This window comes from Neopsephotus bourkii, unplaced genomic scaffold (assembly GCF_033783945.1).
Source record: "Neopsephotus bourkii isolate Nb327-2 ecotype Australia unplaced genomic scaffold, CSIRO-AGI_Nbou_v1 NB_1132, whole genome shotgun sequence".
Lineage (NCBI taxonomy): Eukaryota > Metazoa > Chordata > Aves > Psittaciformes > Psittacidae > Neopsephotus > Neopsephotus bourkii.
In genome coordinates, this window is record NW_026901618.1 from 198515 (window position 1) to 212823 (window position 14309).

Below are 14309 nucleotides of genomic sequence, written 5' to 3' on the forward strand. Positions count from 1 at the left end.
GTGGAAGTGTAAGGAAAGAAAAGGAAAGGGTAGATGCATAAGGAATCAGGGCTGAGTACTGTGGAATGGGGTACAACAGTATGATGAATACTGTGAACCTGTAGCAACAGCAGCACTTAAGAAGTGCTAGTATGATGTACTTAGAACTGAAATACTACAAAGTTAATAATATATCACTGATTGCTGGTTTAGATACAGATTTAATGAGCTACTATTACCATGTGTTATCTAAATTTCTAATGTATTTAAAAGGGCTAATGTTGACAGGGCAATCACCATTTTAACACATCCTCTTGTCAAACTACAGTTTATAGACTTCTCCAGTATGCATCATGCTTACCATAGGTCTCCATTCTTAGAATGCAGTAGCTAATGTGGTTTTCACTTCAATTGTATTTCAGGGTTTAGATTCATGTAGATATTTTTAAAGCCCCAGAATCCAAAAAGAAATCCAATTACTCTGTTCCATAGAACAGTTTCTAAAGTAAAGATGAGGCCAATTACAACTGGTTGTTTTTTTTTTTCTTTTTGATTCTAATACCATAAAACCCAGTGTTTCAAAATTTGGGGTAACCTGATCAGACAATGTGAAGCAAACAGAATAGAATTTGTTTAAATTTTCTAGAAACTCGTTTCAGATTATCATGACATACATTGCTGTGTTACTAGCATGAAGTATCATGGTTTACACAGGCAAATTTAATGGGAGAAAATATTAAATGAAGACAGGTAAGAAAGACTAGAGTAAGAACAAAAGTCCAATGAGGACAGTGTCCTATTTAGAGGAAGGCCTGAATGAAGCAGACAGCATGCAGTTCTTACGGACCAGAGACAATGCACCTCTAATTATCAAAATATTAAACCAAATCTAAGCACTGAAGATTATACTGAATTGAAAATACACTTTGGAACTTTTTTTTTTTTTAAAAACTGAGATCTCTTCATAGATTGGCAAAAAAGTGGAAACATGCTATTACTGCTACAAGGATTGCTTCACTGTAAAGCTTTGTTTTATTTTACCTCCTCATCATAAAAAGCTATCTGAAGCAGAAGCTGCTGAAGTCAAAGAAATGCTAAAAATAAAAATGCAAGGGATAAAAGCCTTCTCCTTATGAAATGTAATACAGTGCTGTGAGTCAAATTACCACAATGACTTACATATATATATTTAAGCAGATTTAGTTATCAAGAAAAACTTCTGCCAGTCCATGCAATATCCATTCCTCTTTCAAGGAGATGTTCCCAAAACCCCCCACGTAAGGACGGACTCTTACTATCTCAAAATTGTGATTTAATTTTCAACTTAAACTGAAAACATAACTAATTCCATCAGAAAAACACAAGTGAATACTATCTAACGAACCACAATTATGCTTTGTCCTAAAAATTTACCTAAGCAGAATGCCTGGAATGGCATCTTAACAAAACTCTTTCCCAAAGGGAAATACAATATATGGAAAGCTACCACCAGGAATGACGCAGGTAAGCAATAAAGTTCTATCATCTAATCACGGAGGCTACTCATATATTTATATATATGAACCAACAACTTTCTGTCATGGCTCCAACAGAGACTAAAATCTCCTTCTCCTGTTCTTCATTAACAGATGCATTATGTAAGCCCTACTCAAACAGTTTAGCTGTTACATATATATAAAAAAGGCTTACCATGTAAAAGTAGGATAGACAGCAGCAGATAGTCCAAAAGACTGACCCAGTTTTCACAGACTTCACCTTTAAAAATAACCAAATATTTATGAATGATAATCAAATAGTGGACAATATTAAAAAAAAAATCATTAAAAAAAAGTCAAGAGAACTTTAGCACATATGAAGTCATATTTGTATGCTTCTGAACTGAACCAAACCACAAGAGCAATTCATTCACAACCAGAACAGCTTATACCTATCTCTCTAGTTAAAGCACAGGCAGGATGTAATGCAACAATGCTCTAGTCCATAATCTGAGGTAGAAAAGTAGTTGCAACACCTCAGTGCTACTTTCTCTGAAACTTCATACCACTTCGTCAGTGTAGACTATGCATGCCTTACTTTAACTGTATCAGACCCACCTCTGTAATTATAGACAGAAGAGCTATTCTGGAATTTTGAAAAACTCACACAAGGTTAATGAGAGCATTCAGACACTATTAAAGGTTTAGCAGGACCAATGAATTGGCCCAGGGATATGATTTTGTCCAAAACTGATTGTGGTGACTGTGGTGTAGGAAAATAGGAATTAAAACTCAACATTAAATAAAGCTAGGAAGTAATCATAGAATAGTTTGGGACCTTCAAAGGTCAGTTAGTCTACCCCCCTGCAATGAGCACAGACATCTTCAACTAGATCAGGTTGCCCAGAACCACATCCAGCCTGGCCTTGAATGTCTCCAGGAATGGCACATCCACCACCTCTCTGGACAACCTGTTCCAATATTTTACCACCCTCACTGTAAAAAATTAATCTATATTTGATTCACACAAAATGCTACAAGAGATCATGCAAACATTACTGCATTATGCAGTTTAGTTAAACAAGTTCCATAAGAACAGATAACCTCTACGATGTCTCAGTTGTTATAAAGCAACAACAAAGACTGATTCTATTATTGTTATCAAACACAATACAACTTTGCAGCTGCAGTTTATTCTAAATCCAGATTTTAAAATCCTGCATTAAGCAACAACAATCATTAAAAACTTGAATTCCCTTCCATTATATTCCTACCAACAATACCCCAAGTTTGAATATTCTAAAGCTAAAATAAAACTGCTGAGTATGCATCCACTTATGAAAAGTGGAACTCTTGAGAAAATCATGGGAAAAGCTGTAATGACCATGCACATATATGGAGACACTCAAAGAAAAGTACAGGCATTCAAGGAATGCACAAGTACCATACAGTGTCTATGCTGAGTTAACAATATAGTTATATTATTTGTGGTTTTTCCAAAATAGATGCAAGAGTCCAGAAAAGCTACAGCTTGCCTGAACTCCTCCATACAAAACTGCATTACAGATGCAATTCTACATACAGACTAAGGAGTGACCGGCAAGTTGCACTAGCAAGCAGGCTAATAAAAAGACATCAGACAATTTTAATTATTTCTTTTTTAAGCATGCAAGCAATATTAGTATCTTGCTCTGGACAGCTTGGGATATTTAACTTTGATGCTTAAGTCAAAGCCCAGACTCTCTATATAGTCAAAAGCTTCTTCAGAAGACAATTCAAAGTGCTTCATATTCAGAGTCTACAACTTTTCACCAGCTAAATAAGGAGGTGAAGTCTGATGCTCATGCAATGCTAGTACCTCTGAACTGAAAAACAGAAGCAACCGTTCTGTTTGCTTTAGATTTATACTTATCATCATTATTATGATTACTACTACTATAGGACACACATACTTCAGTTGAACAGTACTTTTACATAGCAAACTAAAGAGCATGATTATGGAGTGGTTCAGATCATGTGACTTCTCAGTACTTGCCTGATAAGGAGCTAAGGGGAAGAGGGATGAGAAGGAGGAAAATAATTCCATGGATTCTAAGTAAAATCAGTCATTTGGTTGGAGGAGGAACCAAAAATCCTTTCCAAAGCAAAAGAGTCAGCAATTACTTACCCATAAATAGTACGTGAACTGCAATGCAAAAATAGCTATGCCTTCATTGTCAAATGATCCTGCTACTGATCGGGATATGTAACCTGGAACTATGGCAATAAAACAGGCAGCTAAAAGCCCTGCTCCCTGGTTCCACAGTTCTCTGGTGAGCAGGAAAGTAGAAATAGCTGTAAGGCCGCTAAAAACTGGTGCTAAGAATACACACACATCTCTTATATGGACTGTCACATTAAGCATATTTAAAATCCAATGTATAAGGCCAGCTGTCACCATCAGTCCTGGGTATACCTAAATGGAGGAGAAAAAAAAACAAAAACAAAACATCAAAACCCACTAGGTTATTGTGGAAAACTATCATGGTAGGTTTATTTGTGTATGATTTGCAATGAAATAGACATTTCTTAAGGTGATATAAACAGTGACCAGGTAAAGCTAATGGAATTATTTTAATAGTAATCATGTTTTGACAACACTGCTGAATACCAGAGGTTCTTTAAATTTTATCCAAATGCTAACGATTACATATAATCAAATTTGCAAATGAATAAGCAACATACAGATAAATGCCAGGCAAGAGAGGATATTATCATATAATGAGAAGAATTTGTTGTTAAGGTGTGGAAGAAGAAGCTAAAGTCTGAAGGAGAATTTCAAGCCAGCTAAAAGGCTTTAAGTAAAAAACAAACCCCAAAAGACTAAGACAACAAGAAGAAACTCAATGTTTTCCAGCCTTATCTGTTTTCCTCATAAATATACCATGCCACTCTTTTACCTCTTGTTATCAATGGAGAAAGATGATGTGCATCAACAGAATTTATTATCAACAAGCTGAAAAGCTGACAGTCAGTTGAGTATTACATATTTGCAATACATTAATAGACATCTTTGGATATGAAGGATTATAATAGAGTCTCGTAAAACTGAATTAAGATGTTCTCCAAGAAAGGTAGTGTAGACTTAAATGTAGTGAACCCATCATAGAATACCAGAGAACTTAAAAATATTCTTAACAGAAACTCTACCCTCCCACAGTTATCAACATTAGAAAAATCAATGTGTACTAGAAAAGTCAGTATGTACTTCACCTGCCTTAGTTTCTTTCAAAAGCTAGGAAGGGTGTTGTACTGAATTAAATTAACAGATGACAGAATATTCCCCTGCATATATCTGCCTCAGTTTTTTCAAAAGCTAAGAAGGGAGTTGTACTAAATTAAATTAACAGACAGAATGTTCTCCTGCGTGTATCCTTGAGAGCTGCTTTTCAACATAAACTATTAAAACATAATACTCCATGTGATTTGCAAAGTAATTCATGCAATCAACATTTCAATTCTATTTCCTACGGGTTTTTACTTCATAAAAGACAAGTATGGAAAAAAACATATATATGTTACACAGAAAGAGTTGAGTATCTCTAAGATACCCAAAACAGTGACCTAAATTGTCACAAAAACTTCTTATATGCATTTAAATGGTATGTACTATAATTAAGAAGTTTTAATGCACATTCACAAATTAAGTAACAGGTAGCTGTGTTATTAATGTTAATAAGCAATTTGAAAATGAAAAGCATATTTTATTAAGATTCTTCCTTTATCAATGTCAAATCTGTACTGGAAGTTCCCAAAACTAAGTGCAAAGTCATCTTTAAGTTATTATGGTTATTATTACAATACTTACAGTTCCACCTACTATTCTTCCCAATGGATACCATGCTCTTTCATCAAACCAATTTAAAAATTCATAAAACCCATGGGATGCAAGATGATGTGTTGATCTATAGTTAAACCTAGAAAGAAATGAGAAAAGGTGTGTGTGTGTGGGGAGATTAAGTGTAACTTAAATCAGAAAAAGAATAAAACTTCAGCATCTCATTTAGTATATAAGTACAAAAGTCATCTCTACAGAGTTTTAAAATAAATTACTAAGCTTTCAGTTACTAACCACTATACCTTCTTCATTTCTACAGCCAGTGGCCATTACATACTCCCTTCTTTCAATCAACAATACTCTTCACAATGCAAAATCTACGTGTTCATCTTCAAAGTTTGTACATACTCTGCTGCAGAAAATTCCTTGTAGAAAAAAAAAGCCCTCCCATGCATAACTTCAGTTCAGTCTTCCACATTGTCCATATACCATTAAAAAATATGGATGGATTGCCATCAAGGCATCAATCTTCCACTTTCATGGCATGAAGTTTTTCCAACTTCTCAAACTTCAGACAGCAGAACCTAATTATTACAAAGTCCATTCTTCAGATTAGGTATGAGACTGCTGTAAGAACTGCAGTATATGCTACGTCAAACTACAACTCTTTCATGATCATTTAAAACCCAAACTAAAAAGACTACAGGTACGATACTGTAAAGTTCTGTGAAGAAAGTTTAGGTTTAAAAAAGTTTGGTTAGATACCACTTCTGAACGAAGCAGGATCCACAAACCCAACCGTCCTAATAGATATTCTAATTTGAATGTAGGTAACAATGTGCAAATCATGAAAGAAGTATTAAAGATTATATACATTAGTTAAGTAGAAGTGCAGATGACTAAATGGAATACTGTAACAGCCAACAGATTAGATGAACAAACCACCATGAAAGATTTCTGAATACAGTTAGTATTCAAGACCCAAGAAGATTGTGTGTTTTTTTGTCTATTTTATGGAAGTATCCAATTATATCAGTAACATGCATCAATTCCAGCAGAGATTTTGAAAGCACATCAACTACTTCTGTATACCCAAAATATCACAGGTTTACTTTGAACTAATTTATTTCAACAGAATAAAGCTAATGTAATTCAAGACTAAGAGACATCAAGTTCCTTGTTTAATCATTACAAGTGTTGTATCTAAGTACAACCACACAGAGGTAATGAGCAGTTTTCTTCATCTACTCAGTGAAAGAACAAAAAGAATTGAAATTCAAGTCCAGGTGTCAGCAAACTTGTATGCCTCCACCGACTAAACTATCACAGCATCAATCAACTGACATTAAAAATAAGTAAATAAAAAAGAAAATCCAGTTTTCAGAAGCACTCTCTTACATGTTAAATAAGCAGTTATGTAGGATACAGTAACTGATAAAATTGTGGACTTTCAATAGTAATTAGCCATATTTATGTAAAAAATTCATACAAACATCAGTCATTCTGACCTAGAAATCTTTGTAGCAAGCAGCAATGTGACACTGGTTTCTAATAAGCCTGCAACTATTCCCATTTGACTAAATTTCTAAAAATTAATTAATTATCCAGTTCTGAACTGACAACTATAATGTGATTTATGAACAGCTGTACCTGTAAAATTAGCCTCTTATCTTAATATAGCAAGGTCTAGTGTTAATTTGTTCAGTGCCAAGTGCCTGCAGTATGATATGAGACAAAAGAGGAGTTCCATGTTGCACAGGACACATACAACACAGCCAGCTATGGACCAGACCTAAACTGCACTGAAAACCCAATCAATGTTGTTATCCTAGAACTTTAAAAGGGAAACAAGAAAGATTCTTACCTACATGTATTACTTTCAACTTTTTAAATCACGACTCAAACTCATAGAGGCTACAAGAAAGAGTATGACTAATGCTTACTTTTAGAGCATTAAAAGTTAAACAAATGAAATATCCAAGAATACATATTGACATTCTCTTTGTGTTTTTAATAAAGCATCATAAGTGACTTCAGAAGGATGTGAACAACTGTCTTGTTCTTTGGTAGGATCCCATTAAGTCTTTAATACAAATGAATTCCCACTGAAAATTGAAATGCAATGTAACAGCATTCTTTTTCTACCACTTAATAGGCAAGAATGTAATCTCTCCTAATACATATAGACACAAATAGAGATAGATAATACAGATAGCTATAAAAACAACCTTCTGACCATATAAACCTAAGAAAAAAGTATTCAGAAGCTTAGCTACAGCACCTCATTTTGAATTTAGAAAAAAACCCAAAACAACTCACTTCATCCCTCAGCAGGTAACCTACAAACACAAATATGTTAAAATGTAAATATATGTATACATAAGGAGAAGCTGATGAGCAATGCTGCATATCGAAACCAGCTTCATGCACCAGGAAAGTGGCAGCAACACTGCACCAGAGAGCAGTATGGTCTAGCTATCCTATGATACCAGTATCATGCTCTGGTACTGCTTGCCCACTTCACAGCACTCTAATCCTTTAGGAACAAGCCTGAGCCTTGTAAAACTGTTTCCCTTTAGGCCAGAATGGAGAGAGGCACTAATGAACAGTATCGCAAACCATAGTCGCAAAACCTTCTGTCATGGTACTTTCTGAACTGTTTGAAGAGCAGCACAGAGGTATTTCTATGGCAGTATTGTCACAGCATCTGCAACAATCTATAGGTTTCACAGGGGCATAAAACAGCCCTGGGAAATATTAGAGAAAGTGACACCTTTGCCAATCCCCACAACATGGGGATTTAGGGGCTGCAACTGAGGGAAGAATTAGAATGGAGACAAGAATACCGAGTGCTGGGTAGGGGTTGCCTTACAGGTTTGGGTGTCACTGCTTTCCCCATTTCTTCCCCCACTTCTTCCATCTCTAGCGGCAGCAAGCATAGGTGGTATTTAGGGCTTTTTATCCAACCCTGCTTCTGACTGGCCTAGCAGACACAGGAACTGGGGTATGCTACTGGTTACAGTGACTGAATAGAATGCAGCAGTATGCGAAAGGACCACAGTGAAGGAAAGGGTTTTCTCCCACCCATCTGAGCCTGAGGTATGTATGGGAACTGTTCACCCATCTCCCAGTATTGCCTCTTATTCTCCCTGTGTGAAGCACTTGCTCAATTAAGAACTTAGCTTCAAGGACTGAGATGAATATTCAAGTTCTCAGTCCATGTTATGAAAAAGACAGACTTCCTAAAATTCATCAGAGGAGAGCTCTTAAGTACCTGACTAACACCAGTAAGTGCTGACCTTTCCTATTTTAGCTGATGCTCTAGAAGGAAAAGTGATGCTCTGCTGTTCTCCCTGCCTCTTCCTGTCAGGTCTGTAGTTTCAACTGTTTCTTCCTCCAAGCTAAGCTTTAAAGGAATCAAATAATCCTAAGTCTTTGCACATTTCAGAATTCAATGTCCCAGCCACCAAATCAGGCTGATATTGTAGTTTGAACCCCTGGGGAGATGCTTGAATGATCACAAAAGTGCTGTGTGCACGGTACCATTAATTTTGTGGCACTACTGGAGATAACCTATATTATAGCTAGTTCAGTAGACAACTGAAGATGACTTCATAAAGACATGGTTCTCATTTTCAAAGCATATTTCAATTTCAGCATAGAGCATAAGCAGCAACAGCATAATAACTCGGCAGACGCATTTATTTTTTTTTTTAGTAGTGACATCAATTCAGAAAGCTTAACGAAGCAACTTGAGAAATGAAGCCTGTAAAGTTTTCAGTTATATGTTATGTACTCTTAATACATAATCTTAACTATCTTTTCACACTTTGGTTTGATTTTTATTCAACTCTATGAACTATTTTTTGATGGCACAAGGTAATGCTAGTCATAGCAATCACCCACTCTATCTAGGGGCTACAGAATTCTCCAGCACTTCACAGCAACAATTACTGCTGTATTTATAAAGGAGACATCCTACTTAAGATGAACATTCAAGTAAAATTAAGCCTACTAGAAAGTAAGAACACACAGGAAAAGAGCACATATGCAGCAATGCAGTTACTTCATCCAGATCTTAACAACATTGAAGGCAAATTACACTGAGAGTGATAGAATCCATTTGACCCTCCCATCACAGTAAAGCGCAACATCAGTGTTGCTTCTGGTCAGAACATTGACTGTCTAAAACCCTATAAATTTCATGCTACTATTGCCCCACCATCTAGACTTTTTAGCTGGCATTTTATAGCCATCTGAGAATGTGTAATCTCCTTACTAACAGCATCAGTTGAAAATTTTCAAAGCCTGCAATTATAAAAGGCTTCTCTGCTCTAAAAGTCTTCAGCTGCAGATGCAGAAAATTTTCACATCTGCCAACTCAGAAAAATTACATGATACAAACTGTGAACATTACAAGCTATCTGAGCAATTCTGGGAGTCAGTTTTTAATGCAAATGTAGATTACAGAATCAATTCTGCCATACAGCATCTAATTAGAGATGGCAAGTCTAGATTCTTGAAAAAGATAGTTGCATATTAACTCCATATCCGACATATTCTTTGCATCCAAAACAATTTATTCAGCACAACACTTTTATAGAAAATCTAATGAGAAAGTTCAGCAACTTTCACTGAACAAACGTATATGCAGTCTTCCATACTAAATTCTAAAACACCTGCTTGCCTACGTATTTTACGACCAGCACAACATCCTGGAAGTCTTATTCTAAAGCTTGTATCTACAAATAAGTAATTACCACAACGAGTTTTGCATATGGTTTTTAAATTCTAGTGCATTGAATTCATTATGTGATTGATGGGGTACTGTATTTCCATTTAAAAAAAGGATGATTATTAAGTCTACCAGAAAGAAAAAAAAAACTTTGCCTAATGCAGAGTTTAATATTCTCCTAATTCTCCTAAATTGCTGATGGGTTTTAAGGGTTAAATATGGAATTTTTGACAGTTTAGTCTTTGTGATTTTATCTCAAAATATATGGATATGTAAGTTACTCTTTGTATCCTGAGATATTCCTCTACCTAATATCAAGTATTTGCTAAAAGCTCCCAAGAGTACCCTATATTTAAAGAGGGCAAACTGATCTTTAGGGGTTCTGTTCTAAGTAGGGCCATCAGAAAAGAGAAATACGCATCCTGAAAGTTGACTGTCAACCAGAAGTCTAACATTTGATAACAGAATTGGCAGCAGTACTATCATTCTGAGTTTCCTGAGGCTCAAAATTAGTCATGACCCTGCTTTCGACTTCAGATTCCTAATTCTGAACAAACACGCTCAGAAAAATTTGGCAAAGACTCCTCCTCTGTTATATGAAAGATAGTTAGCATGCTGACATAATAAAACTGCAGGAAGCTCTGCAGCGATGTAGCCACCTAACTTTAGAAAAGATGGAAATTCTGAGTCAAAGAAAGAAGTTGCTGTTCCTGGAATAGGGCTGAACAGCCAACCTCCGCTTGCTTGCAATACCATTAGAATAATCCCTGATGGTGAAGAACAGCAGAAAGTCCAGACAGGAGAGAAAAAAAAAAGAAAGAAAAAGAAGCTGGATGTCACAACTGGAAGGGCACGTATTTTTTCAGGTCCAACATTCAACCATGCTCAATGGAAATCCTGAAGAATACCAGAACAGTTATAGAATAACCATTAAGAACAACCATTAAGAATATCAGAATGTCCCCAGTGTGTTTAAGAAGGATTACAGCATTCCTACTGCTACTACTTAGCATAGCATTCTCACTGCATGCACTAAGATGTCACGCTTAGCAAGTGCTGAAATCAGTAACTGCATGCTGCCACTAGCTTAATGATACGGAATTCTACAGGGAGCATAGTCACTCTTAAATTCCTCAGAGAGCCCAAGGCATCTCTTGCTAAAGAGCTGCAAGACGTTTAAAGCATTCCATGACCACAACTTATATTTTTCACACAATAAACTTCATATGAAGCCATAATATGCTTCCCGTCATCACTGAAATGGGCATGTATCTGCTCACAGTTGCAGGCAATTCCTACTAGGCCTTTAGGCTTAATAATTTTTTTTTCATGACACTTTTCTGCCTTGCTTTTGAACTATTCCACGTCTCAAGGCAAATTATTAAGAAAAGTGTTAGTTTTATTAACACAGAAAGACATACTTCACCAGTGAAGCCCACCACTCGTAACTTCTATCAACATTTCAGACCCAAGAGGTAAATGATAACTACTTTTTTTCCTTGAGACAGTCAAAATTGCAAAGAAGTGTCAATGATAAAACAGAAACAGAATCATTTGAAATTCCTACAGGGAAAACCTGAATGCTTGTTTGCTTCTTTACTGAACATACTTCACTGTACTATGCACTACACTATGACAGGCATCAATACTGCTGGCAATATTGGTTCCTTATCTTTTGACAACACCAACTTCTTGAGAGGCATCACTTCTCTTCTCAATACAGTATTAATTACCACAAACTCAAAAGGCCCTGTAGTATTGTGTCTGTTTCTTTCCGAGTGCTACTGGGCTACTCTGTGGCATATTAGCCTTGCATCTTGCAACTCTGAAGGCTTTGTACTAAATTCAAGGATACGTTCAAGAGGGATGCTTTTTCCAGGTGAAACAGATTCAGGCTGTACTTGTTTTTAACGTGATGGATGCAGCTTAACTTCAGGATCTTCAAAGTTAAAGGCTGGTGGTACATGAGGATCTAGTTGGCAGAAAGGAATTCAAAAGGCAATTAGCTGAATAATATACTTCAAGAAGCAAAATACTGTTTTCTGTGTGAAAAACGTGGTACTAGAAATCAGTGGGCTGAACATGACTGCTTTACAAGAAGTGACTTCTAGCTTGTCACTAGCTAGCTCCTAAGCCACTTTTTTCATGGTCCTCCTATGGAACGAAGCAACCTGCATCACCTAATCAACTATAAGATGATTCTTATTCAAACGATCTCAAACATACTGCCTGATATCCTATATCAATATCTAGCACGTAACCAGAAAGAAATACAAATTTTTGCAATAGTCTGAAATACAGAGTAAAATAAAGGATATTTCTTACTTATTGTGGGGTTTTTTTTTATTAAGTATTAACTATGACATAAATTATTACATAAAGTCATGAGTATGCTACAATGCAGTGGCAACTGTGGAAGCACATCAAAATGCAGTTGAACCAACTTCATAATCACTTTCCACTAAGTGAAATTTGGGGTATCTGGATGCAAGGTGGTTTGGCAGATGTTTCTACCCTGTAAAATGCAAGACATGGTAAAAAGTAAACAGGGCCCTCAGAAAGGCTCTAGGTCGCCAACATTCCATATGATAGTTAGGTAATGACAACCTTATTTCTGGTAGAACATTTTAAGAGCTATAGCACCACAGAAGAGCTTTAGCAGAAACTGTTGTGTTTACCCCTTAATAACCAACAGCCTGTTGCTTACCTTCCGTGTAACACAACAAAGAGTAGGTCCAGCCAGAATTGGACATGAGATATTAAAACACTGTACAGATGTCAGTTTTTGATAGCTCACAGGAATTAAAAGAATCTACAGTGTTGTTGTTGCATGTCAGCAGTCTAAATCAGTCTGGCAAGTTAAGGTAATGTTTCATTCAATATTCCTTAAATATTTCCTTGCTCTTCAAGTACACCTCTTACTGCACCTGCTATTCTTCCTCCTGCCATTAGCTCTGTTACCTCAATTCTCCGACTATGCTTTCTTTCGATTGTCCCTTTTGTATGTAGATTATGTTTATTCCAAGAAGTTGGACCTCTCATAGCATACCTGTTCAGCTCCATCTATTGCAGTATTGACTTACTGACCTTTCACTACAATTAATGCTGAAAAAATAAAAATTTGGCTTGCTATATCTGACGGAGAATGCATCTACTATTTTAGAATATGCTGTACATAATACAAAGCATCATGTCCTGGGTTTAGCAGTAGCAGTCATTTTTCTCCTTGGTAGCTGGTGCAGTGCTGTGTTTTGACTTTCAGCTGGGAACAGAGCTGAAAAACAATGATGTTTTGGTTTGGCCAAGGACTTTGTGGGCCTCATGCTCTGCCAGGGAGGAGGGGAAGCCGGGAGGAAGCAGAGACAGGACACCTGACCCAAACTGACCAAAGAGGTATTCCATACCACAGCACGTCATGCCCGGGATGTAACTGGGAGAGTGACCCGGAAGGGGGATAGAGAGTGGACTGCAGGGTTGGAGGAGGTATCAGTCGGTGCTTGGTCGGGCTGGGGGGGGCAAGTTATCGGTCACCTGGTGATGGGGTGTTGTATTCTCTTCCCTTGTTATTTCCTTTATCGTTACTATTATTGGTGGTAGCAGTAGTGATTTGTGTTATACCTTAGTTACTAAACTGTTCTTATCTCAACCCGTGGGAGTTGCATTTCTTTTTGATTCTCCTCTCCGTTCCCCCAGGAGTAGGGGGAGGGCAAGAAGGGGGGGGAGTGGGTAACAAGCTGTCTGGCTGTGGGTTAAACCACGACACATCATCAGAGCAGAACTAGAGTCTGTAACTTGATCAATTTCTTCCCAGTGATTGAGGCTGGGTTAAAGACCTGATTTTATCTAACTTAAATATGCCTGCTCAAATTCTGCTTAACCCTTCATTAAGCTGGCAAAAATAGACATAAATAGTGCATTTATCATGCTTGTAGCAGGGATGAGGTAATTTTCTGCTGTAGGAATGTACATATATAGATATGTATATATATATATATAACACTACCTACAGAACACACTGAACAATACACCTAGGCTTTGCAGAAACATAGAAACAGATCAAATTATCAAATAAAGCTAAAATGAAAAAGACCAACATGTGAGAGGGTAAGGGTGCAAGAGGTGGGAGGAAGGATTCACAACTACAGAATGCCTTGTGCTGTATTATACTCTCGCCCAAATTTAACTGTGGAAGTTTATCCTTTAGCTGACCTTTGCTGGTTAAAGAGATTGCAGAAGCACTCCTAATCTACCTCCTTACACTAATCAGACAAATTAGCTTGAATCACAGCTAAAAAGCAAACAA

The 14309-nt window shown here is 36.7% G+C and overlaps 1 protein-coding gene across 1 annotated transcript in view; it reads right to left on the minus strand.

Annotated features, from left to right (window-relative positions):
• STT3B (STT3 oligosaccharyltransferase complex catalytic subunit B) overlaps window positions 1-14309 on the minus strand; it is a 53016-nt gene that overhangs the window by 26649 nt on the left and 12058 nt on the right. Inside the window, exons 2-4 of the mRNA XM_061362629.1 lie at window positions 5302-5410; window positions 3622-3909; window positions 1669-1734 (exon numbers count right to left, since the gene is read on the minus strand). Coding sequence (XP_061218613.1) covers window positions 1669-1734; window positions 3622-3909; window positions 5302-5410 — 463 coding nt within the window. The remainder of the gene's footprint in view (window positions 1-1668; window positions 1735-3621; window positions 3910-5301; window positions 5411-14309) is intronic.